The sequence below is a fragment of the Crinia signifera genome, chromosome 5 (assembly GCF_055691185.1).
Source record: "Crinia signifera chromosome 5, ASM5569118v1, whole genome shotgun sequence".
In the NCBI taxonomy this organism is placed as follows: Eukaryota; Metazoa; Chordata; class Amphibia; order Anura; family Myobatrachidae; genus Crinia; species Crinia signifera.
In genome coordinates this window covers 65,390,196-65,416,657 of record NC_139221.1, presented here as the reverse complement: position 1 = coordinate 65,416,657, position 26,462 = coordinate 65,390,196, and the positions used below count along the sequence as shown (strand labels likewise).

Sequence of the window (26,462 nt, the reverse complement as noted above, 5' to 3'; positions counted from 1 at the left end):
TGAGAGGGGGAGAGAGAGGCATTGTCCTCTATTCCTAGCTGTGTGCAAGTGTGATCATATCCGCATCCCACCGCCAGGCCGGATTAGACACCAGCGTTCCCCTGCAGCTGCAAAATCTATGTAATCTTTTATGGAGGAGGTATGGCCACACCTCCTCCCATTGGTCACGCCTCCTGGTATTACTGGTGCCCGGTTGAAATGTAACATGGCAGTTATGATCATATTGCTAGCACTCTACCTCTCTTCACTTTATCATTTTTCAAAGCTTAGCACATCTCCCCAATTATCCAGCATACACATACTGCACACTGTTTATATAAAAGTAAAGTTTACACACATGTTGCAGATTGGTTTGTGTTTCTGGAGAGTGCTTTGCGATTACAAGTTTCTTCTTAGGCTGTGGCACTTGTTATGAAAGTCCAGAGTCTCCTCTGTTGCAGAATGTAGACCTGACAAGTGTGCAGTCTTGTCCCAGAGAAGCACCTTCAGTTGTTGTATAATCTGCATTTTCTGGACTAAACATTAATTGTGCTAGTTCAGATTCCATGACGCTGTAGCCATCATTCTGCAAATGAATGTCTATGGAGAATGAATTTCCACCAACTCTCTTCTGCATCAACAGGTAGTAGGTGGCATTATCACATTACATAAATATTAAAGAAATACTAAATTGTTTTCAATGGCTTAGAGTAGACATAATGTAAGGTTTATCCTGTTTAAATCTAGGTTCCTTTACAGAACTGTTCTGTCCTATTGCTTTGGAATCAGTTTCCACATCGGGTGTTACGACGAGTAAAGAAGATTCTTACTGATTATTTCCTACCCTTTCTGGGAGAAACTAGAGCTATAAGGTCTTAAGAGACAGACACTGCAGTCACCTGGATTTTGCGGCATCAAGTAAAAAAAATCTCAGAAGACATATGAGAAGTAGGAGCAGCAACAGTAATGAAGTCTTATATACAGTATGCTAGGATTACCATTTCAGTGTGCACAGCTGTTGAAAACCTCTCTGAATCAATATACTGTAGGTGCAGTGACCTATATATAACTGGCACCGTATATAATGGACATAGCCTCTTGCAGTCTTTTGGCAAGTGATAGGACATCTTTCAGCCACACCAGAGAGTAACATGCAAATTCTCACTTGGACTAAAGGGACATTTATCATGATGTCAGTGCTTTAATTCATAACATACAAAACAGACCCACTTTGGAATAGACACACATGCATCGCGGACAGTAATGGTGTTATTTCTGAAATTCGCAGTCATAAATATAGAGGACCCAATTACTCAAACACCAAATATATACTTTTGTATTCACTATTGATTAAACTGGTCCAAGATAACAGGTCATAATTAACAGCTTGTAAGTACAGTAGGTGTAAATACTGTACCAAGACTTTGGCAATTCCGCTACTAAAGTTAAGGCAAAACCAGGTTGAACCTCATATGAACATGAAACTGTGAGAGTTATATTCTAGAATATTAAAAATATATTTCATTATCTTAGTGTAACACAAAATACAAGCAATACAACATATAACTTATTTTAAAAACACACTTTATAAATTTATTTTGAAGAATAATTATATCTGAGTGTGTAGTATATAGGTGGGATATAGGGCCCAGTGGCTAATACAATAGTGAAATGTAAACAAACTTGGATTAGTCACATGATGATAAATGTGGTGTGTGTGTGTGTGTGTGTGTGTGTGTGTGTGTGTGTGGGGGGGGGGGTGTATCTACAAGGGTCTCTAGGAATAAAAATGGCCACGTTGTTTCTGTTTGCCGTCAATTTCTATAGTATTTTATTAAGTTTATATCATCTCATTTTGCTAATATATTTTCAATTAATTATTCTGATTATAATGTATGTGGTATTTGTGTAAAATTGTATTAAATATTCGACTTTACATTTTAGTTGTCTGTTTTGCTATACTATGCAATATCGGGAAGCTTTCAGAAAAGTGTTCAGCGTCAGCCCGGCGTGAGGCCAAAAGCTAAAGAACACCAGTCAACATCCAGTGGGAGTTCACAAGGTGAAGTATGTATGTTTAACCTTATCGATTTGATGTTTTCTTTAGATACATTCCTCTTTCTGACCATATACTGAATGATACACGGGTCAATTCAATTAGCAGCGCTGTGTCATCAAACATCCCATGAAGATCGGATGCAAAAATATAATGATGGTTACCTGAACCTCACATTTCACTGTCTATGTTTATGGGACACAAGCAGGGGCACAGCCAGAACTCTGTGGGCAACATAGACACATTTTGCAGAGGAGCCAATCCCAATGCTTCTAGAGAGACTCTCCACAGCAGTTGTTGTTTCTGCCCCATGATAATATCCTGGTTCATTTGCTGAGCCACAGCAGTGTCATAATGTTATGCACATAGTCGTTCCCCAGCTTATTCTATGAACCCTAGTTTTGCCCTAGTTCACATTGAGTCACATTGTAGGGCTGTCAGTACACATTAAACCACACAGTAGCCCCAATGCACATTATGACATAGTGTCCACAGATTATATCATGCCATATTATAGTGTCTCCACTTCATATTCTGCCACATTAAAGTGTCCCAGTTCATATTATGCAACATTATATTGCCCTCCAGTTCATTTTATGCCACATTACGATGAGAAGGTCTGTGCGGTGTACTCAGTTATATTGTAGCCGGCCCCAAGGCAAAGGTTTGTAACCCCTATGCACCACACAGTGGTGAAAATGTATATACAGTAAGAGAGGTAACTATGACATGGTAGGTGGCCCCTCTTAGCTATGTGCCCCATAGCAGCTGTACCCAGGACCGTCTTTTCATATGGGTTTAATGGGCACTTGCCCAGGGGCCCCAGGTGTATAAGGGTCCTATGCTGATAGCTGAGGCTCCCCTTTTTCCAGGGATATCAGAATTTTTTAAATCGGCCATGGGGAACTGGAGATATCCAACTTCAAAGCAGCAGTCCACATCCGACCCATTAATTGCAATTCCCAGTCAGTTTTCTCAGGTTCTGTCTGACTTAAAGTTTTTCAGAGAGTATATTCGAAAAGCTGGGTCTCTCCCCTTTCTGATGACACTAGCGGCTTGTCTCTACCATGCCCAGAACCAGAGAGATCAGCCTTCCAGCAGCCAGTCCCTGCTCCAGCTCCAAATGTCTGTGTACAGTTTTATATGATCCCAAGTTCCAAGCACCTCCTGAAAGTTGGGACTCTAGTTTTTTATACTATTGAAGGCTAAGAAATCTATTTCCAGATAATGGCGATATCTGCAGTCAAACAAGCTGCCCTTCCCCTGGAAAATGACCAATATTAAGCCCACTCCATTATCCAACCCTCCTCTGCGTATAAAACACCCCCTACCTCCCTGGAAGTCATTTACAAGGGACCCTTCATTCAGCTCAGTGCCCCCTTCCACATGTTAGTGTTCTCCCTCCCACCACCTGTGCAGTAAAGGAGTAATTAGCAGAAGTTACTGCTCCAGGTCCTACATGTTGAATGGAAGCTAGAGCACCCCCTGCTACCCATGGGACATAGCTTCTGCTGATAGTACCCCCACCCCTAGGAGGGGAGAATGGTTAAGGGCCCCAGTGCATTGCTTTGCCCAGGGGCCCACACTGCTGTTAAGATGGCCCTGGCTAGAGAGGTTACAGCCATCAGCCTGGCTGCAATGGATTCGCCAGTTGACGGGAGTAACAAATGGGCAGATTCTGATGAGCAACTGTGCATGTGCATATTCCTGTCTTCTATTGACTGCACCGACTGCAGAAGAAGATGGGCCCCTCTCAGCTCTGGGCCCCATAGTGACTGCGCTCCCTGCACTTATGCAGGGCAGGCAACAGGGGGGCTCAAAGGGGACACTCGTATTGGGCCCCATCAATGTGAGGGGACCCAAGACTCTGAGTGGCAATGGTTTATAAAGTTGCTGTCTGCCCACCATTGTTCCTGTAAGGAAACTTACACGGACCCCAATACAGTAACCCCCTCGATATGGTCACCTGTCCGGCTACCAGTAATAATGCGTTAAGTGACATCACACAACACATTGAACCATACAACGCACAATGCTGCACCCTCCCATCTGCCCTGCTCTATTATATTACATAGTGAATATTAATTATTAATTTGGGCAGTTGGGAGGCCCCAGAGAGATTTCTGTTGCCAGCCCTGAACTTGGCAGCGACACCCCTGTTTATAACACATATAACTGGGACAGGGAACTCAGCTCTGGGCCCCACAGCACCTGCACTCCATGCTCCTTCCATGGGAACAAGGAAGAAAAACAATGTTGCTAGACATGATGTGCCATTGTGGAAATACACATAATGACCACCAAGAATTGAATTGCCTCCCAAATAGTCGTTATGTGTAGTGTAAGTGAATTTAACATACAATGGGACAGATTCTCTAAGCTTTAAATGTGATAAAATAGAGAGTGATAAACAGCCAGCCAATCAGCTCCTGCCTGACATTTTTCAAACACAGTCTGTGACATGGCAGGTAGGAGCTGATTGGCTGGCTGTTTATCACTCTCCATTTTATCACTTTTGAAGATTAGAGAATCTAGCCCTATAGCTGTTGAGCCCCAATTTATGCTTGGGCCATATTTGAGAATAAAAAGATGTGTTTTTGGTTTTCTAAACACAACAGCTCCTGGTTGCATCCTGGAAGGCGAGGAGGAGACCCCCAGGACCAGGCGCTGGCGCCTACGCACAAAGGTATGTGTTAAATGCCATACATTGGGTAGATTGTGGGATTAATTCTGACTCAGAAGCAGTTAGGTGAAGAAGGAAGTATGACATCCAACAAGCCACCAATTGTAACCAAATGAACCCCGAATAATAATATCATTCACTCTCTGTCACATATATGCCCTGGGCGTCTACACAACTCCTACAGCCCTTGTTGGAGCCCTTTATATTCCCAATACCTAGGTAGCTGCTTCCAGCTGTCAACACAGGCATCTTTACTACACACCCCAGGTGCGGTCTGAATTCTTCTATGTCAGTCCCAGGCTTTCAACTTTCGTAACCATGTCAGCAACATAATCACCACATCATAGGTTCCCATCCTTTTAATACTGTACTGTATGAGTAGGCCTGCATGAGTCATTTAAAAAAAAAGTTTCTTCCCTTAGCCGGGTCACATCAGTGCTGCATCTAATGGTGTGCAAGTGGTTCTATCACCCAGCCAGCAGGGTCCCACAGGATGCACCATCACTTCCCCAATGCACTTGCATGTTATTGTAGCTTGCCTGTATCAGCAACAAGCCAGAGCACGGAGCATCCTAGGTGTGACGTCATATCCAGGGTTTAGGGTGCTGGGCGTCCACACGGCAGCATAGACACCTGTCCTGGCCCTGGGTCACATAAAAAATACATTGCACTGGAATATATATATATAGATATAAAATTAAATATAGATAAAATACAGTATATATGCCTCAACACAGTGTCTTGGCGCATATTTTTTCTAGGAATGACTGCCAGGACTCAGTGACTGACAGTGTGCTCTGTGTGGGTCACGACTCGCGATCCATTTCTACAGGCTTGCTTTGCACTGACTGCAGCACATGAGTTTCTTCCCATCCTGGCACATGACCTTGGAGTGGGAGCAGGTCGGCTGCGATGTGCGGTGCACCTATCCATTATGCTGGAACAATTTGGCCTCAATTCCCCCAATTTCGATACAATCTCGACCGATTGTATGTAAATTGGGCATGTTTTAGATCTGATTCCGATCCGATGCGCTTCCCCGCTGATCGTTTGGTCATTTTGCAGATCCTACCTGCTGCAGTCCGGATTTAAAAATGACCCCTTCAACTGGGTACAGATCGGAATCGGATCAGATGCAGATCATGATCAGGTCATGTGCTCCAGATCGTGCGACCATCATATGGTCGCACCCTCTGCTTCTAGTAATAGGCCCTTGAACATTTTCAGCACCAGGCATGTGAAGCCCTTATTCGAGGGTATAAGTCATTGAAAAGGAAGGCTGATTGAGAGAAACTGACAGCACTGTGACTGGAGGTGAACTGCTGTGTGTGATGTTAATGTGCACTTGACACGCCTCATCCCAAATATTCCTATATTAATATTTCACTATATAACTTTCTGTTAGGTATACTGTATGTTCTGTCCATTTTCACATTTACGGCAAGTAATTAGATGCTGTACAGGACTACTGTAAACAGAGGACAGGACCAAACATCTCTTAAGAAATTCTGCTTGTTAAAAATACGTATCACATCTACTATTTAATATTTATAATGCAGCCGTCCTGTCATCCTATGAAAGTTCCACCCATTTTGCATTGAAAGGCTTGGCTTGTAAAACCAGTCTGACTTATTGTATTGTTGTTGCTGTGACGCTGAAATGTTTTGATTCATATAGAATAGTAAAGAACGCACAAGAAGGGACAGAGAAGGGATAACATCTGCGATCGGTGAGTGTATATAGACAAATAACTACAATACAGGATATTAATATCTGCTAGATAGCTGTTATCACTGAAAGCTTTTGGGTATCAGTTTACAGTGATGACTAATGAAATTATCTGAGTCTTCTATGTATCGTGCTATATACTGTATGCAAGATGCAATCTGATTCTATATACTAATTATTATAAGCCAAGAAATAAGACACTGATGCAGTATTGGTCAAGTGCCAGCAATCTCTACATTGCAGCTCTTAGCTACCGACAGATAACATATTCTGTGTGTGATGCCAGCAAATAATTCAATTAAGAACAACGCTCAATTGTGATAGAAGTTTCTTAAGTGGGACTGTTTAACTACAACTGCTATCAAGCTCTGTCTGATAGTAATGAGTCAGCAGACTTTTGGCTGCGGCCACACATCACAGCACAGCGGGTCACGTTCAGCAGGAACCGATGCACCGCAAGGAGACTGTGGGCCTTATTCTGGTTAGGTCAGTGAAACGTACGTACGGTCCGTTTCACTGTAAGTTTCCCGTACACTCACGGTGAGCAAAAGTCCGCCCACAGAACAGCCGCACACGGACGGTCACAAACAACGACAATGGGGAGTGGCGTACACTTGAGCGTACGCCACCATGCACGGACGGATCTCCCTCTTAGCCACCGATACCTGGCGTACATCAGAGCGTACGCCACCTTGTACGGACGGATGTTGTCCGTTTTCACATCGACACCTTCCGTATATCTGAGCGTACGCCACCGTACACGGACGGGTCTCGCCTTTTTCAATGGAAAACTCAGCTTGTCACCGATCGTGAGAGGAAGCATACGTCCGTGCACGGGGGCATACCCTTCAACTATATGGGCCTGCAAAGAATCCCTTTCAAGTTTAATTATGTCAATTGCTCTTAGATGTAGTTTATGTGTCTTTTTCATAATAAAAAACTGGTATGTTTGTGCTACAGTGAAAAAGTTGACACATGTCTACTTTTGTGAATTGAGTGTCCTGCTTTTTAAAGTATACAAAAACACTTTCTGAATGGGTGTAGATGGTTATAAAATAACTACCTTGACATATCTAAGCAGGTCTTAGAATGAATCTTACCTAAAATTAAACCAACCTTTACATGTAGAGAAGTGTAGAAAGATAAGCTTCCAATGTGTTTGAGGGCTGTGTGTGGCTTGCAGGTAGTGAAATCATGGTTTTCACTTAATAGCCTGCAGCATTGCTTATTACATTCAGGTGTAGTAATCAGCGTTAATTAGCAGAGCCAGGCGTCCGCTCTCATACGGTATCTCTAGGGGTGGTCTGGAGCTATCTTTGGCGTCCGCCTGTTTTTGGGCCAAAATGCACGGTGCGTTCGCCGATGGAGGCACCGTGCATTTTGTGTGCACACCCCCGTGTACGCCCATGTTTATGCCCAGTTTTCCTTATTATTCCGGCCGCTCCCATAAAAACGCCCACATGCCGCCCACAATGACCGTGTTCTTGCGAACAGGTTTTTTCGCACAGAGAGACCCATCCGTGAGCGGTGTGCGGTCGCCACACATGCGCATTGCAAAAGCTACGCATGCGCAGATAAAAAAAAAAACCCGATCCGCCCGTATACGGCCCCACCGTACCAAGCAGAATAACCCCCTGTGCGTGGCCACAGCGGTGTGGCCGGATCTTGCAGAACAGGATCCGACCACTTCCGACCGCATTCCATGTGCAACACAGTGCGGCTTGTACTGTATGTGTTAACTTTGAAATGCGGTCATCCCACCATCCGGTCCTACAGCAACATGCTGCCGAAGGACCGGAAGGCTACAGCCACACCGGGCGCATTGCTAATGTATGGCACAGGGGCCTGCGTGCAGTCGCAATGTTATCATTATAGAGTCAAAATATAGAAATAAAACAGCATCTATTGATCTTTGTAATTAATCTGGGTTATGCTCTATTAGGGACGATTCGCTTGTGATAATTAAGTATCCACCTCATGGTAAGTTATAGCTGCATATATTAAAATATACAGATGCAATTCAATAATATGGCTGCTCCATGGCACTGATGATTCTGCCACAAAGTACTGTGGTACCAACCTGCAAAGTTTAGTGCATACTGCCAGCAGGAATGTAGAATCAGATCCCTCTTCACAACCTGAAGCTTCTTCCCATATGAAGAGGTGGGACTCGCGATCCAAACATGGCATACTGTAGATTTTTGTGTAATGGTCTAATAAGCAGTGGCATCACTACGTGGGTGCAGGGGTTGTCACACCTGGATATCACCCTCAAAAAGTGCTGCCACTGCAGATAGTGAGGGAAGCCAGCATCTCCGGGGATGCCATGCCCCTATAGTGCTAAATACGTGCTTCTGCGAGGCCACGCCCACTGAAACAGACCACACACCCTTTTCGGCTGCAGCAGGGGTTGTCACTACATCCAGTGATGCCACTGCTCATACGTTATCATACCTAAACCCAGTGGTGCAACTAGGTGTTGGGAGGTCCCATAGTAAATGTTTAGAAGGGCCCCTATGTACCACCCAATGTTGAAAAATGTATTTAGAATGTTACTTTCACAGGGATGGTGACCCCTCTCAGCTCTGGGCCCCATAGTAACTGCACTACCTGCACCTATGGTAGTTAAACCCTTCTATACCCCTTAGTGTTATAACAGGTTCTTTGTGATTACTTCCATATTGTGATTGTTGCCTCAAATGACTTTGCCATATACAAAACCCTGATAATTGCTGTAGGTGACAAGTATGTTTTCTAAACTGCACATGTTGTTCTCATTTTACAATGCAGGGATTGACTGCTTGTGTAATGTGCAATGTTGTTGTCAGGAAACCTAGTAACTTTGTAAGTGATGTTTGAAGGACCTGAAGAATTTGCAGCCTCTCATCTGTTTCTCTTTGTGTTCCATAGAAGTCTTTGTAATGTAAGGCAGAGCGTTGGGGAAAGTTTGTGTCATGGGTTGCAGTATACTGTACCAAGCATGTTCGTTGTGGCTGGATGTAAGAAATATCGTTGATAATGATGATGGCAAAAATAATTAGGGAATAATAGTACTAGGGATGAGCGATTCGGATTCCTGATCCAAGTCTGGCCAAGCCTCAGCTTGGCTTTTCCGGCCAGACTCGGATTCCAGAACAAGGCCGAACGTCATCTTCCTGGCGTCGGATTCTCTTGAGACTTTGATCCTCATAAGGAACCATGTCCGCAGCTCGGCACAATTATATGGCATGCAAGTGTCTGTAAGCACGCTTGGCTAGCACGCTAACTCGCATTCTTTTCATTTTTTAACACACTTGACATACTGGCAGAAAATTAAGATGTGAGTTATATTTCACATGGGATGTTGCTATGGGCAACTAATCAGATATATCTGTGATTTTCTAGAAGGTGCTAATTAAATAATTAGATTCTGATTGAAATTACCATGTGAAATAGAACAAATTTCCACCACTGTGCCTGCTGGCCATAACCCCACTGTGCATACTGTACTGTGCCTGCTGGCCATAACCCCACTGTGCATACTGTACTGTGCCTGCTGGCCATAACCTCACTGTGCATACTGTACTGTGCCTGCTGGCCATAACCCCACTGTGCATACTGTACTGTGCCTGCTGGCCATAACCCCACTGTGCATACTGCACGGTGCCTGCTGGCCAAAGCCCCAATGTGCATACTGTACTGTGCCTGCTGGCCATAACCCCACTGTGCATAATGCCCTGTGCCTGCTGGCCATAACCCCACTGTGCATACTGTACTGTGCCTGCTGGCCATAACCCCACTGTGCATACTGCACTGTGCCTTCTGGCCATAACCCCACTGTGCATACTGTACTGGGCCTGCTGGCCATAACCCTACTGTGCATACTGTACTGTGCCTGCTGGCCATAACCCCACTGTGCATACTGCACTGTGCCTTCTGGCCATAACCCCACTGTGCATACTGTACTGGGCCTGCTGGCCATAACCCTACTGTGCATACTGTACTGTGCCTGCTGGCCATAACCCCACTGTGCATACTGTACTGTGCCTGCTGGCCATAACCCCACTGTGCATACTGCAATATGGTTAAACTTTAGGTATTAGTATTAGTAGTAGCAGTAGCAGTAGTATTTGACCCATGAGAGCCTATAACCACATTACGATGGTCTTCCTAGATTTTGCTAAGGCTTTTGATACAGTGCCACACAAGAGGTTAATAAATAAAATGGAGGATCTGGGGCTAGGGGTAAGAATTTGTAGATGGGTAAGGAACTGGCTGTGTAATAGGGAACAGAGAGTAGTTGTGAACGGAGCAGTACCAAATATGCTACCAGTACTAAGTGGAGTGCCACAGGGGTCAGTACTAGGGCCCATTTTATTTAACATATTTATTAAAGACATTGGGGTGGGAATACTCAGCAATGTTTCCATCTTTGCTGATGATACAAAACTGAGCAGAGGATGTCTCCACACTTCAGAGCGATCTTAATAAATTAGATAAGAGGGCAAAAAAGTGGAAGATGAGGGCAAAAAGTGGAAGATGTGGATAAATGAAAGGTTATCCATCTTGGGAGACATAACCAGTGTGCTAGTTATAACCTAAGCGGGGAGGCACTGGGTAATTCAGAACTTAAAAAGGACCTAGGTCAAAATTGATAAACTGGAGTGTAGTGCTCAATGTCATATAGCAAATACGGCCAACAGGATACTTGTATGTATAAAAAGGGGTATGGAAACTAGGGACTCAAAAGGGTACTTATATGTTAGGGGGGCACCCACTAAGCTTTTTGCTTAGTTTTCAGCGTCCCCTCGCGGGCCTCGCTACGCTCTCCACGCTTCGGCCGCGGTGGCTCGCTGCGCTCGACACACTATAAAAAATTAACTCCATGCCGACATGGATAGTGGGGGTATGAGCGTAGTAACTATAGTGGGCACTCCAACTAACATATAAGTACCCTAAAAAGTAATTATGCCACTGTACAAAGCAATGGTTATACCACATCTATAATATGGAGTACAATTCTGGGTCCCGCACTATAAAAAGGACATCATAGAACTGGAAAACATTCAAAGAAGAGCGACAAAGCTAATAAAGGGAATGGAGAATTTAAGCTATGAGGACAGATTGAACAAATTGGGATTACACTAGAGAAGAGACGTTTAAGGGGGGACATGCTCAACATGTACAAATATATCAGAAACCAATATAAGGAACTGTTAGGCGCCCTTTTTACTGAAATGAAGGACTCTAGGACACGTGGGCATGAGTTTAGATTAGAGGGAAAAAAATTGTTCCCTTAGAAGGAAAACTTTTTTTTTACGGTCAGGGCAGCCAAACTATGGACCTCTCTTTCTGGTGAGGTGGTGTCAGCAGGCACAATAAATATGTTTAAAATAAGGTTGGACAAACAACTATTGGTCAAAAACATCCAGGGGTACAAACAATAATCATAATATGTCTTTAAAGATAGCAGCATACACTACGTATAACAAGAGATGAAGCTAATAGATCATACTCGCTAAAGGTTGAACTTGATGGACGCAAGTCTTTATTCAGCCTTAACTACTATGTAACTATGTAACACTGTTAAATCAGGAGTGTTGCAGGGAAGATTCACTTCTGTGGTAGGGCTGCGGCATTGAGGCTAGTGGCTTAACCCTGCCTGAAGTTGGCATTAGCCAAAACAAGCAACTTCTGAAAATGTGAGCTTTTCTGAGCTTATAACATAACATGCCCATATAAAATAATGGGACAACTCATGCAAGGGCTAGTGATTGAAAGCACTACTTTATTACATTCTAGTGAAACTTAATCCTGCCCTTAAATTTGTTGTAACTAATGTTTTAAGCACAAAATTGGCTTGATAAATAGGCCCCTAAAGAACCAGCTATAACATTTAATTTGCTGGTTATTGTGGTCAGAACCACCAGATAGGGCAGTGGTCAGGGAACCTGGTCCTCATTACCCCACACAGTGCATGTTTTGCTGGTAACCCAGCAGGTGCACATGTGTACTAATTACTCACAGACACATATTATAAGGTGGAGTTAATTATTTCACTTGTGATTCTGGGCCTTATTCTAGTTCACTCTTTCTGACAAATTCCTTCTTAGATGGACAAAACCATGTGCACTGCAGGTGGGGCAGAAGTAAAATGTGCAGAGAGAATTAGATTTGGGTGGGGTTTTACTTCAAAGCGAGATTTATTTTGCAGTGTAAAAATAAAGCAGCCAGTATTTACCCTGCACAGAAACAAAATAACTCACCTAAATCTAATTCTCTCTGCACATTTTACATCTACCCCCCTGCAGTGCACATGGTTTTGTCCATCTAAGAAGGATTTTGTCAGAAAGAGTGAACTAGAATAAAGCCCTCTGTGAGGAGACCTGCAAAACATGCACTGCGTGGGGTAATGAGGACCGAGTTCCCTGACCACTGAGATAGGGCGTTACTAGTTTTATAAAGGATACACACAATATTAACCCCTTCCCGACATTTGACGTACATTTACGTCATGGCCGGGAGGTACTTCCCGACACATGGCATAAATGTACGTCATGACTTCTAACTGTCACTGCGTCTCGAGACGCAGTGACAGTTAGGTGATGTCTGCTGTCCCTGACAGCAGACATCCCCCCTCGCCGCCCAGGGGGGGCAGGGGTGCCCCCCCCGGTCGGCGATCGCTGTGATTGGCTGTTCAAATCTGAACAGCCATTCACAGCGTTTCCTGTGTTACCGGCGGCTAAGCCGCTCGGTAACACAGGGATCGGTGGTGATCGGTGCTGTCAGGTACAGCACCGATCACCACCGATGTGCAGCCCACCCCTCGCACCCGCCGGGCACTCACCCGGCAGCAGCAGCGGCTCCCACGGCTCCCCCGGAGCGTCTGGAGCGCACGCAGCGCTGCCCTCCTCCCCCCTCCCCCCCGCAGCAGCAGCAGCAGCATCAAGCTGCTGAAAAAGTTGTAAAATAAAATATATGCACTGAAAATATATGTATATATATATATATATATATATATATATATACACACACATATATATATATATATATGTGTGTGTATATATATGTATATATATAAATATATATATATATATATATATATACATATATACATATATATATATATATATATATATATGTGTGTGTGTGTGTGTATATACCCCACCGATCGCCAGCCCCCCCCCCTCCCACCCGGCAGCCCCCCTCCCTCCCACCCACCCGGCTGCCGCAGCGCCAGCACCCCTCCCACCCCCCCGCCAGCCGCAGCGCCAGCCCCCCTCCCAAAGCTGGTGACTAAAATGGGGTCACTTGTGGGGGGGTTCCACTGTATTGGTGCTTCGGGGGTCTTGCTAATGCGACATAGCACCCACCATTCATTCCGCCACCAAAAATCACTCCTTCCCTTCTGAGTCCTGCCATGCACCCAACTGGTATTTTTTGGTCACACGTGAGGCATTGCCGTACTCGGGAGAAATTGGGGCACAGATTTTGGGGTGCTTTGTCTCCTTCATTCCTTGTGAAAATAAAAAATTTTGAGCCAGAACTGCATTTTTGTGTAAAAAATTACATTTTTTTACACAAAAATGCAGATCTGGCTCAAAATTTTTCATTTTCACAAGGAATGAAGGAGACAAAGCACCCCAAAATCTGTGCCCCAATTTCTCCCGAGTACGGCAATGCCTCATGTGTGACCAAAAAATACCAGTTGGGTGCATGGCAGGACTCAGAAGGGAAGGAGTGATTTTTGGATTTTGCAGCACAGATTCTGGTTGAATGACCCCCGAAACACCCATACAGTGGAACCCCCCCACAAGTGACCCCATTTTGCAAACTACACCCTTCAGGGAATTCATCAAGGGGTATAGTGTACATTTCAAACCCCCAGGGGTTTCACCAATTTTGATACAACTGAGCTGTGAAAATGAAAAATTTATTTTTTTCATTTTCACTGCCCAGTTGTACCACAATTGGTGAAACCCCTGGGGGTTTGAAATGTACACTATACCCCTAGATGAATTCCCTGAAGGGTGTAGTTTGCAAAATGGGGTCACTTGTGGGGGGGTACCTAACTTTTAGCATCTTATGGTGCCTAGAAACCTACATTGTGCCTAAAAAATAATCTCATAAAAAGGAGGCTCCAAAATCAAGTAGGTGCTCCTTCTATTATGAAGCCTGTGGTTTGGTCACCGTGCACACTAGGGCCACATATAGGATATTTATGAAAACCAAAGAATTGGGGGAATCAATTTTTAGTCACATTTCTCTAGTAAAATGTACTGTGTTCCTTAGAAAAATGTATTAAATTTACAAATCTGCAAAAAAAATGAAATTTTGAAATTTCACCTACACTTTGTTTTAATTCCTGTGAAACACCTAAAGGGTTAACAAACTTCCAAAATGCTGTTTTGAATACTGTGAGGGGTGCAGTTTTTGAAATGGCATCATTTATGGGGGTGTCTCACATACAAGTCCCTCAAAGTCACATCAGAACTGAACTGGTCCCTAAAAAAATCAGTGTTTGAAATTTTCTTGAAAATTTGAGAATTTGCTATTCATATTTGAAGCCTCCTAGTGTCCAAAAAAATTAAAAGGAAGTTGAAATAATGATGGCAACATAAAGTATACATATGGTCTATGTTAGTTATTAACTATTTTGAGTGGTATGATTATTTGTCTCACAAGCAGAAAATTTAACATTTTGCAAATTGCTAAATTTTCCATTTTTTCACGACATTTTGGTATTTTTCACAAAAAAACACAGACTGTATCGACCCAAATTTACCACTAATTTGAAGTACAATGTGTCACGAAAAAACAATCTCAAAATCACTGGGATAAGTAAAAGCAAAAAAAAGTTATCCCCACTTAAGTGAGACATGTCAGATTTGAAAAAAATGGCTCTGTCAGGAACGCAAAAACTAGCTCTGTCAGGAAGGGGTTAAAATGTAGCAACCTCCTCCTATTGGTGTATGTGTGTTTTAGAGAACTGAGTGGTGATTTTCTAACTGCTCATTCCTGAGGTTTCTCAACTCAACTCAGTAAATATCACAATAAATATACAAAATGTTCAATTTATTTATCAGGAACTTTTCTACCGTTTCTGGGGTTTTAGGCATAAAACCACAGTAATAACACAACACACACATACCTCCAAACTTCTGTGTTGGTGAAATAGGGACACTAGCACCCAAAAAGGGGGCAGGGCGTATGCAAATGAGGGTGTGGCTTATGCTAATTAGCTGCAACCTCATTTTCATACGAGAATAGAAGCTGTGCGCATGCGCACAGCGTCTATTCTATTAGATTGGGGGGTCTCCCAACTGCCACCCCCCGCAGCGGGACAATGCCTGCCGCGGTTGGGACAGCGGGACTGGACCCGAAAACCGGGACTGTCCCGCTGTAATCTTGACAGTTGGAAGGTATGTACACACTTTAACACAATAACATCATGTAAATATGTATTTTGCTACAATCTAAAATTTACCCTTTATTTGTTACTAGGTAAATGTAATGTAATAACTAAGTTAACACCTTGAGGGTGACGCTTAAACGACCTTCAATAGGAGGCTTTAAAGAAACAATTCACCTTTAAGCTTTAAAGTTATTCTAGCAACTCGTAGAAAACTTAAATACCACCTCTTAGTCCAGTGGCGTAAATTCGTCCCAGCTGCCCGGAGGCAATACATGTATATTGGTTGCCCCCCCCCCCCCCCCACACACACACACGCACAACCTTATACAATCTATATGTGTGTCCATTCTGAAATGTATATTTATATCTCTATATACTGTATATCTAAATATAGAGATAGAGAGAGGTAGAGAGGACAAACATTTCAGAACTCAATCACAGAAGCAATATTGATGGCTTTCAATTAACTGATTTAAACTTGCAGGCTAGCAAAGGTGCCCCTTGGGAGCAGGAGCCTGGCGGCAGATGACTCCATTGCCTCCCAGAGTTCTGCCTCTGTCTTAAGGCCCCCATACATTAGGCCGACTTGTCCTAGGGACAAGTCGGACCCAATTTACCTGCGAGCCGCCCGGCAGCTCCCCGGGAGGCTCACATACAATTTGGCACTTGATGTGCCATTTTTACATGGGATAAATCGCATGCGATTTATCCCATGTAAAAAAAAAACCCGGGGAGCTGCAGGGCGGTGAGCAGTAGTGGGGGCGGGCAGCGGCAGTAGTGGGGACGGGCAGCGGTGGTGGGGGCAGCCAGCGGCGGTAGTGGGGGCGGGCAGCGGCGGTGGGGGGGGGTCAGCGGCAGCGGGCGGCGTTTGCGGTGAGCGCAGTGTACTTACACATAGCAGCAGCGGCGGGGACGGGACGCGCAGTGGCGGCTATTATATTTTTAAAATACTTGTCAAATGACCGGCCGCTCTCTGATTGGCTGAGAGCTCTCCGGCCAATCAGAGAGCGGCCGGTCATTTGACAAGTATTTTAAAAATATAATAGCCGCCACTGCGCGTCCCGTCCCCGCCGCTGCTGCTATGTGTAAGTACACTGCGCTCACCGCACACGCCGCCCGTCCCCACCGCCGCTGCCCGCCCCCACCACCGCTGCCGCTGGCCGCCCCCGCTACTCCCCCGGTGTCTGTATGCATATGCCTGTCAGGTGGCAGGCATATGCATACAGGGAGGTCGGACGTGATCGTATGTACAGACCGTCCGACCTCCCTGATCCGGTCCGATGCGCACGGGACCGCGCATCGGATCGGATCAAATGTCACATACCTACGATTTTGGGCCGATTTCATCCGATTATCGGCACAAAGTGCCGAAATCGGATGAAATCGTCCCAAAATCGCATAGTGTATGGGGGCCTTTAGTCTATGCTCATGGCCAAATACGGTGGTGCATTTCCAGTTACTTTTAAATGTTTTCCAGAAATACAGTAGCAACCAGATTACTCAAGAACGCTTTCAGAGATTCAGGTCCTAAGGATGGTGACCATTATAGCAATCCAAGCATGTTGACCGTCTATAATCCCTGGTGTAGTTGCTGGTAAATGGATATCTTATTCAAGTTTAAATAGTTAATTTTCTCTGAGCACCTGTGTTGCTTTCCTCATCCAGGACTGTATCCTGTGCAGTTATTACTTTTATATATATATATATATATATATATATATATATATATATATATATATATATGTAATAATTGCACATTTATATATATATATATATATATATATATATATATATATAAATGACATCAGCCTCAGTTAATGTTATTATACAGATGTAGCCCTCTTCATCATTGCAGGGGCTGTTGATTCTATCGCCAGCCCCTGCCAGTGCCCGCGCACTTATGCTCCCCGTGGCAACAGAGCTTGCTACGGGTCCCTTCTGCTTCCCCCGCAGTCCTTGCCGGTCCCCCTCGCTGCCCCAACCCCCCTTAACCCTGCCCCTCTCACTGAAGCGGAGATTGGCTTTGGCCCGATGCGCCGCCGTCGCCAGACTGGGACGCACGTGCGTGTGAGACGCACGCGCGTCCCCGTACCTATCGCCGGAGAAGCGGATCTGGTGGGCGTCTGGCAATGATGAAGATGGCTACATCTGTATATAGCGATGCTGGTTCTCCTAGCCATTAGAGAGTGCTATGGTCTCCCTGCAGTCTCTCTCTCTCTCTGTACTGTTACTGGTAGTCACTATCACGTATACAGCTTCCTCACAGGTGGAGGCACTTGTCTGTCTCAGTGTACCTCCATGTGTGTTTCACTGCCACACTGTAAGTCCCTGCTCCTGTAGTGTAGTTGTGCTCACTGGAGCTAGCTGTGGACTCCTGTAGTATGTGCGAGGTGTGAGTCCTGACAGACCTGTCAGTTGTCCACATTGCAGACTCTGCTTCAAAAGTAAGCACTTAAGTGGGAGGGGGTCACACGTGTTTGTAGATCAGCAGCCACTTGGATGGAGGGCTGACAGCCTCCAGTATTTTAGACAAAATAATGGGGCAGATGTATTTGTCTGGAGAAGAGATAAACTGAAGATAAAGTGGAGATAAGGTAAAAGGAGATAATGTACCAATACATCTGCCCCACTGTCAGCTCACCAAATCAGCTGTAGCACAGCTTCCACTCTCCACACTGCACTGATGCTGGCTCCAGCATCCTCTCAGCATCAATCAATCAGTACTTCACGCACCCTGGTCTCCAAGATGCAATTTTCTAATAGCTGCCACCAGTAGCACCTCAGCAGCACCCCTCCACCATTACCTCAGGACAGACTCCTCACAGACAGCGCCTGCTCTGTAATACGCACCCATGCATCTCTGACTCCATCAACTTAAGAATCCCTTCAAACTGTCACTGACCTTACCACCTGAAACTGGTCATGACTGTGACCTTCTCCTGACCTCTTAAGCAGCTCCCGAGGCTGCTGGGAATTCACAGTGACAAGCGTAACATATTGCTTAGCAGTGTATTACACGAGTGCTTTATGGGTAATAGAACAGTCCTCCTATGCTCACTGCTACCAATGTCCTTATCTTCACCATACACAGACTGGGTGTTGTCAAATACAGATAGATCTATAGTTAAGCAGCCTAGCGAATTATGTTGCTTGTCAATCTAATTCTCTACGTAACCGGCCTAGAAATAACTTCACACCGACACACTTATCTAAAAATAATGACGCGACACCGATAGCTTAGTTTAAATGGTCATACTTATTTATTTAAGAAAGAACTGGTATGACCCCTGATAAAGGGGATGGCAAAGACCAGGCACCTGAGACCAGAGACCGTTCAGGGGTGTTGCCCAGGGCAACGACCAGGTCGTTCCCAATCTCCTAAACACCCCTTACCAAAGGCACAGCCCGCCCTGCGTGGACATCCCCCGCCTCTAAGGCCTGACGCGAACATATCCGCCTAAATGTTCGTCGCCCCACCGCGCTGAGTCGAAGTGCAACCCCTGTGACCTCAGTTATATACCCCTGACCTGGGGTGCTACCCCCTGGCCACCCATTGGTGGGGGCTTCCCGCCCTGCATTAACCCCTCCTTCTATGCCTAATCATTTTCAATAAACTTTATTACACCAGCCCAAATTCGCAGTCTCTTAACTACACTTGGGCTTATACAGCCCTCGTTCCACCATCAGTAAGACACCACATTTGGATCTCTCTAAGGGACCCATGCATTAAACAATATTTGCAGCTATATTTTGGGTTAGCCACAAGTTTTAAGTATCCCCTGAATGTTTGAAGCATTGACCACATTGGGAACCATCCCTGCATATTGTTCCCCTTTGCTAGGGCTGACTTCAGTATTTCCTGATGGGTTCCCCAGCTATCTTTCACCGGAAATGGCTGCTGCGCATGCACAAAACCCTGGCACGGCACTCTGCATATGGTAGGGACCTTCCTTGTCAGTGCTGGGTGATACATTCCCCTGATATGATTGCATTCTGCAATGCAATCCTGGATGCTAATATCGAACCCAGATTGCATAGCAAATATGATCATTGATTGATGGACCCTTAAGAGATATCACTGTAGTAGACTGTTTCTGGGCTTGCTGGGTAATGGAGGAGGGACATCACAACCTCAGAAGTGACATCAGTCACACACACACACACTCACACACACTTAGAAGACTTTCTAAAGCAGCGATTTGCACATGTGAAGGAGACCTGAGCATACACAATAGACTCTGGCACAAATCCTGCACATTAATAATAATAATAATAATAATTTTATTTATATAGCGTTCTTTCTCCAATAGGACTCTATGCGCTTAACAGATAGAGTGAATGTAATACAGTACAGAAAAGCTTTTCATAAACAATACTTAAGGGACTGAAGGAAACGCTTGAGTAAATAGGAAGGTCTTGAGTCTGTTTTTGAAGCATTGCAGAGTGGGGGTCTCTCGAACTGTGCGGGGAAGTGAGTTCCATAAAGTCGGAGCTGAATGGCTAAAAGCTCGACCCCCAGATGAATTACGGGAGATCCCAGGTACTGCTAAAAGTCATACAAATGCATGTATGACTTTTGGCAGGTCTTCCGATGGGATTAAGTGTTGGATTCTGGCGATGTTCCTCAGATGAAAGAATGAGTATTTGATTGTGGCTGATATCTGATGTTTAAGTGTCAATCCACCATCTAGTACCACGCCAAGATTCCGCACATGATCAGAGTTTTGTAATTCTTTACCCCCAAGTGTCAGTCCTCTTTTAGGGGCTGATTTTTCACCTTCAGATGTGGACGTGATAATATCAAACAAATCTGCAACTGATTACTGTACATTACACAACAAGAGTTAAGGTGTTCCTTCCAATGGCGCCCTGATAAGAAGAATACGTCCCTATTGATAAAGGGACAGTCCTCTTCTCCGTGTGTATGAGATAGTGTATAATACCCCAACTTTCCTTCTGATTGGAAAGGGATCCTCTTCTCCGTATCAATGGATCAACAAAGGGTGATATTTAATCCCTTGGACCAACCGCAGGGGACAGAATTCCCTCCAAGGATATGAGTACCGAAAAAATGAATAGAAATGGTACATAGAATAATACCATTTATTGAACACAACATAAAAATCCACAAGACATGAGGTAAACAATGGCTAATTACCTAGATGTTGGAGAACTAAGAATAAACAAAGTTCTCAAATGCGCATGAAAGGAAGGTGAGTACCCGGGATCCACCTCCACGCTCAGGCAAGTAGGTAACAGGTCCAGTGTTTAGTATCTATCTGGTACAACAATACTGGACTGTTTGCTGGACACTATTACCATCTGGTACCACCTGTTCAGGGACACCACCACCTGCATAATAAGGATCGTAGGGACGCATCTCGTCGAGGATACCCACAATCCCAGTGAGCTAATATTCTTCCTCCAGCGTCACTTATCCGGCAAGGTATATGGACCCCATCATCAACCAGCTACAGACCATATAAAAATTACCAACATACAAGTACCTCCAATAAGGACAATTCAACAAGAATCCAGCCTATAAGTATTATACCCATCCTTTCCTTTATTTTATTCCTCAAATGTTATTATTTGTATTCTGATATTTTTAACCTGTAATTGTGTACACGTTTTATACCTGTCTAGTGGATATATTCCACTCTATATTGTGTAATAAATAGATTGTTACTTATACTATACCATATTGATCCAACCATTTTTAGCGCTCCACACTTTTGCTTTTTTTCAATTAGGGTTAAAGTGCAGGAATAGGGTTAGAGGAGTGGGGTTTATTTACTGACTGGGAACCATCAAAATTCTGTCCGTTGACATATCACAGATGAGGCCTTCTGACTGTTTGGAATCCTGACAGCTGGAATTTTTTTCCCAACCCCATGAATATGCAACAATCTTCTACATGACAAAATTAGTACGTTACAAGTGGGCAGTAGTCACTTACATTGAATATTGCCCTTTTACTTGGATGCATTCTGAAAACTTTATATGTCAGTCCAAGGGGTGAATCCAATTGCCCCCCAAGTTTCTTTATGTATGCATGAATTCCCAGAGAATTCCCAATTATCTGTTCTCTCAGAGTCCTACTTCAGACTCTGAGAGAACAGGTCCTACTTTATGAGGTCAATTTGAAAGGCCTTTTTTTTACACTTATTACCATGAGCTTTGTCTGCCCATATGGGAAAAGGGATTACATTTATTTGACATTTCCCAACAATATGGTTAAATACAGCATCTTACAATAAAGCTAACATCAAAGAATCTGTTACCCCTGATGAAGTCCTTTTAAGGACGAAACACGTTGGGTACCTCTTCTTGACCGTGAAAAACTGTTGAAGAACATGTTGGCTTGTGCCATTTCATATTTAAGATTTTTTAATTAAAAAAACCCCGGATAAGACTTCTGCTTCGTACTCTGGATGTTGGGAAAACTACATTACTCACATTGGCAACCATTATGGACATTTATTACTAGCACCAATACACGACAGTATATATATATATATATATATATATATATATATATATATATATATATATATATATATATATATATATTAGGCTATTTGAAATATATAAAAAAATATATATAATCTATATGAAGAAAAGGTGGGGTTTATCAGAGTGCGCTACAGCTAGTACCACCCAGCCAATCAATACAATTAGTCCATCAAAGTGATTTTAGCTTCATTTGACTGTTCTTGTCTGTTTTTTCTTCTTGAAATAATCCATATAGATAAGTAATTCCTTTATTAAAACAAAACCAACACGTTTCGTCAGAATGACTTCATCAGGAGCGAGGCTACAGGTGGTACAAAAAGAAGAAAAGGGGCATATTTCAAACATTAAAATCAACAATGCTAATTTACTAAAATGTTCATAAAATACAGATGTATGTTATTGTTATACATACCGAGATTAGACCTGACAAGGTCTGTACAGCGAAGAGACACTTAAAATATTTGTAAAAAATCTATAGAAATAGATAGAAATATTGTGGTTCAGAGGATGAGCAAGCGAACGAGTATGATACAATGCCAAAAATAGTATCGCCTTAGTATAGAGTTTCTCACCTACCAATGACTGGTCATTTGAAACCCGGGTCTCTATTTGAAGGACCTTGATGGATATTGTGTCCTTAAATGGCCTGAAATAGGATATCATTTCTCTTAATTTCCAAAGATGAGGAGACAATAATCAAGAGAATGATGAGTATTATAGGAGACCACCTACCATGTTTGTACTGATGGTGATTGACTCCACCTACTTCTCAGATTTTATGGGGTAAGATAATATTCTATTCCAAATAAGACAGTCACCCAAATTGGTAATACAACTACTGTACAGAAATAATAATCTTATTATGAAACATATAATGGTATTGATATATATATATATATATATATATATATATTTTTTTTTTTTTTTTAAAGCAATAAAAAATGCTATTTGTTTTAAGTTAACAATCATATATAACCTGTCATTCCAGCTTTCACTACAGCAATATTGTACTATTTTCCAGAGGAGCGCAGATATGGGCGTGTCTACCTCGCGTAATGAGCAATGTCGACCTCGTCAGTCCCCAATTGATATTAATACCAAAAGAGTCAAATATGATTCTTCCTTGAAGCCTCTGTACATCTACTATGACCCCAAGACATCAAGAAGACTTGCTAATGTGGGTCATTGTTTTAATGTGGAGTTTGAAGACACACATGATATGTCAGGTAGGTTTGATGCTGTAAAGTAAAAGATGCTGTGGCTATAATATACAGTAAAAAATAATGATGAGGCTCTGTTACGGTGGCCATACACTAGTACGATTTGGCTCTTTTCTACACGATTTCGACTCAGATCGCATGAAAATGTGTAAAATCTCATATCACTTACTTATGATTCCGATCCAATGCAGTGTCCTGTGCTCAGCAGATCAGATCCAGAGATTGTAGTGCTGCAACAAGGATTTATCGGACCCGGTGTGGTGAATGGGATTGCATGTGATACATCCTATACAGAATGAATGCATAATATGTATTGTATGCAGTTCAGCTGTCAGGGAGCTGCTGGGTCATTTCAAGAGGTATCACATGTGAGCCTCGCCCTAGTGTATGGGAGAATTCAGGGATTAGCCAGGTCAGTACGGCAACTGAAGATGCAGGGGGCATTGTCTGGTGTAGTCCATGGGGAGGTGCGTGACAAGACCTTGCAGACTGCGGGTGGTGATCTGGCTTCATGCCTACAGCCAATCAGAGCTGCTTCCACCAGCACAATGATAGCAGCATTCTCCGCTGTCAGTAGTGCGAGGTGACCCGGCTCAGTCCACAGTCAATGCGAGGTGAGCTGCTACGCAGAAGCACTGCTGGAGCGAGGAAAGGTAATGTATATTGGTGTAAAATGTGCTTAATGCATTTCCACTGTTCTGGCTGTGTGTGTCTTTATCTTAGTATTCTTACAGGTGAACTACAAGGCTAAGGGGACATATTAATGCCCTGCATGCTGGTACTTGTGGTTCGCCAAATCCCAGCAAGTGGGGGAGGCTTGCTGGGACTTGTAGTTCAAGTGTAAAAAGCAATTTTATTAATTCTAATATTACACATATCAGCCCAGTGTCCACCGACCTGGGACGCTGGGGACATCCCCAGGCTTCAGCACTAGGAGGGTGAAGCCTGGGGTGGACCACTTTATTGGGGGGGGGGGGGGGGGGGGGGGGTCACCATTCTCCCAGGTACCCAGTCCAGGGCTGGCCAGCGATTGGTACGGCCGGGGGACATTACGTAAAAAATGTCCCCTGGTTGTGAGATGATTACTGATCTGTGCATGGTTCAGTCAAATTCGCCAGTCAGAACCCGATCTATTTGTTTTGCGATTTTTGGTAACGTTTACCAAACATCGCACCCTATTACATTTGAGAATTGTATACTTTATAATGGGAAAACATCTGGATGTGATTTGTTGTATGTAAATATTCCAACAGCCCAAAATGTGTGAATTCACTGCCAAAAACGTGCGAATTAACCGCAATTCGCCTCCTATTACATTTGCGATTTTGACAGAACGCAAATTCGGTCATTTTATGACCAAAAAGTGCAAAAGTCTACAAATCGCACCCTATTACATTTCACCTCATAAATGCAAATTAAATAGGGTGTGATTTTTAATAATCGCATCGGCTAAACAAAAATCGCAAAAAAATGAGACCTCCTTCTGGCAGGAGCGATTGACAGAACCCGGCACAGATCTCACTGTCCAAAAATGTGTAGAAAAGTTGAAATAAAAATTAAAAAGGCGCGAGGTCCCCCACATGTGACATATGCGATTTGGTGAGATTTTTTTTTGGGGTTTCTAAAAAATTCCACCCTATTACATTTACATATCACCCATAGATTCAGATACATGAAAGATCTGCAAATAAAAACATCAACTACCATACAAATAAACGGGACTGTCCTGCAAAACTCAGGACCGTTGGGAAGGTATACTGTATATTAAGTATTTTTAAAAATAAAACTTTTTTAATTGTTAAGACTTTTAGCCTGTCATTACTCGCACCTTAGACCCTTGCCACCTACAGCATATGTCACGTGGATCTTTTTCAGTTTCCTTCCACTACCCCAGTGAAGTGGGTGGAGCCTTGATGCAAACTGCTCTCACTAAACAGTGCGGTCAATTGTAGCATTGTGCAGGTTGAAGCACCTTTATTATGTAAATTGTGTCACTAGACCCCTTTACTTGACCCGTAAGCTTCCCCTCTTAGATCTCCTGGACAAGAGTCCTACAATTAAGCATGAAAGTGGTGCCACAGGACACAGTTCACTATTCATGGCTACAATCATGAATTTTCCCCCAGATGTGGGACTAGTGGCAGAGCCCTCTTGCTATGTATTCCTGCAGTTTGTTGTTACCTACTACAGCTGGAGGTGTCCAGTATACTCAGTGACTGCTGGCATAGGTGCCGATTTATGTTTTTGCTGGTGGGTGCTCAAGCCAAAAATATAGGGGAGTGGCTTCAAGGGGAAGGGGCGTGGCCACAAAATAATACCAATACGCAGCACAGTTGTCTCCAATATTCAAATTACAGCAACAGAGTTCCCCTTTTTGTACATAACTTGTGGACTTGCAGTTGTTTCTCTATGATAACCGTACGTACCCCCATGCACAGGAATGCCAGGAAGATGCTTGTTAATGGTGCACTGTTAAAGAAGCACTGTTAATGGTGCTGGGCAGCATCTTTTATGCGGCAGCCGCCAGGTCACTAAAGAGCGGACAGAATGCACTCTTCCCGGCATACTGTTTGCCAGGCGGCAGGGCCGGCGATGCGGGTGCAAATTAATGCAAGTTAATATGGCGACCCAGCAGCGCAACTCAGGCTCGTGGGTGCTCATCAATTTCCGTGGGTGCTCAGGCCCTTGAACACCCACAGAATCGGCACCTATGACTGCTGGTCCTTACAATGTTGGCACCCTGGTTAGAATGAGATACACTTTTCATTCCTGGAAGCACAAGCTTTTAGTGAACACTCAAAAACTCAACTCCCTAGTGTTAAATCAATAGAATTCACATTTAATAAATAGGCCTACTGTATTCCCCCTACTGACCCCACCATTTCA

The 26,462-nt window shown here is 43.7% G+C and overlaps 1 protein-coding gene across 9 annotated transcripts in view; it reads left to right on the top strand.

The window, feature by feature from the left end:
* The window catches only part of LOC146080282 (carbonic anhydrase 13-like), a 100,441-nt gene that overhangs the window by 51,504 nt on the left and 22,475 nt on the right, over positions 1 to 26,462 (top strand). For 2 of the 9 annotated variants that reach the window (XM_083187367.1, XM_083187370.1), the window contains exons 2-5: positions 1,924 to 2,046; positions 4,654 to 4,721; positions 6,396 to 6,447; positions 23,378 to 23,582. In XM_083187367.1, the coding sequence (XP_083043493.1) occupies positions 23,390 to 23,582 (193 nt within the window). In that variant the 5' untranslated portion in view covers positions 1,924 to 2,046; positions 4,654 to 4,721; positions 6,396 to 6,447; positions 23,378 to 23,389. Of the gene's footprint in view, positions 1 to 1,923; positions 2,047 to 4,653; positions 4,722 to 6,395; positions 6,448 to 23,344; positions 23,583 to 26,462 lie in introns of all 9 variants that reach the window. The other 7 variants (XM_083187374.1, XM_083187376.1, XM_083187371.1 and 4 more) reach the window with 6 other exon arrangements.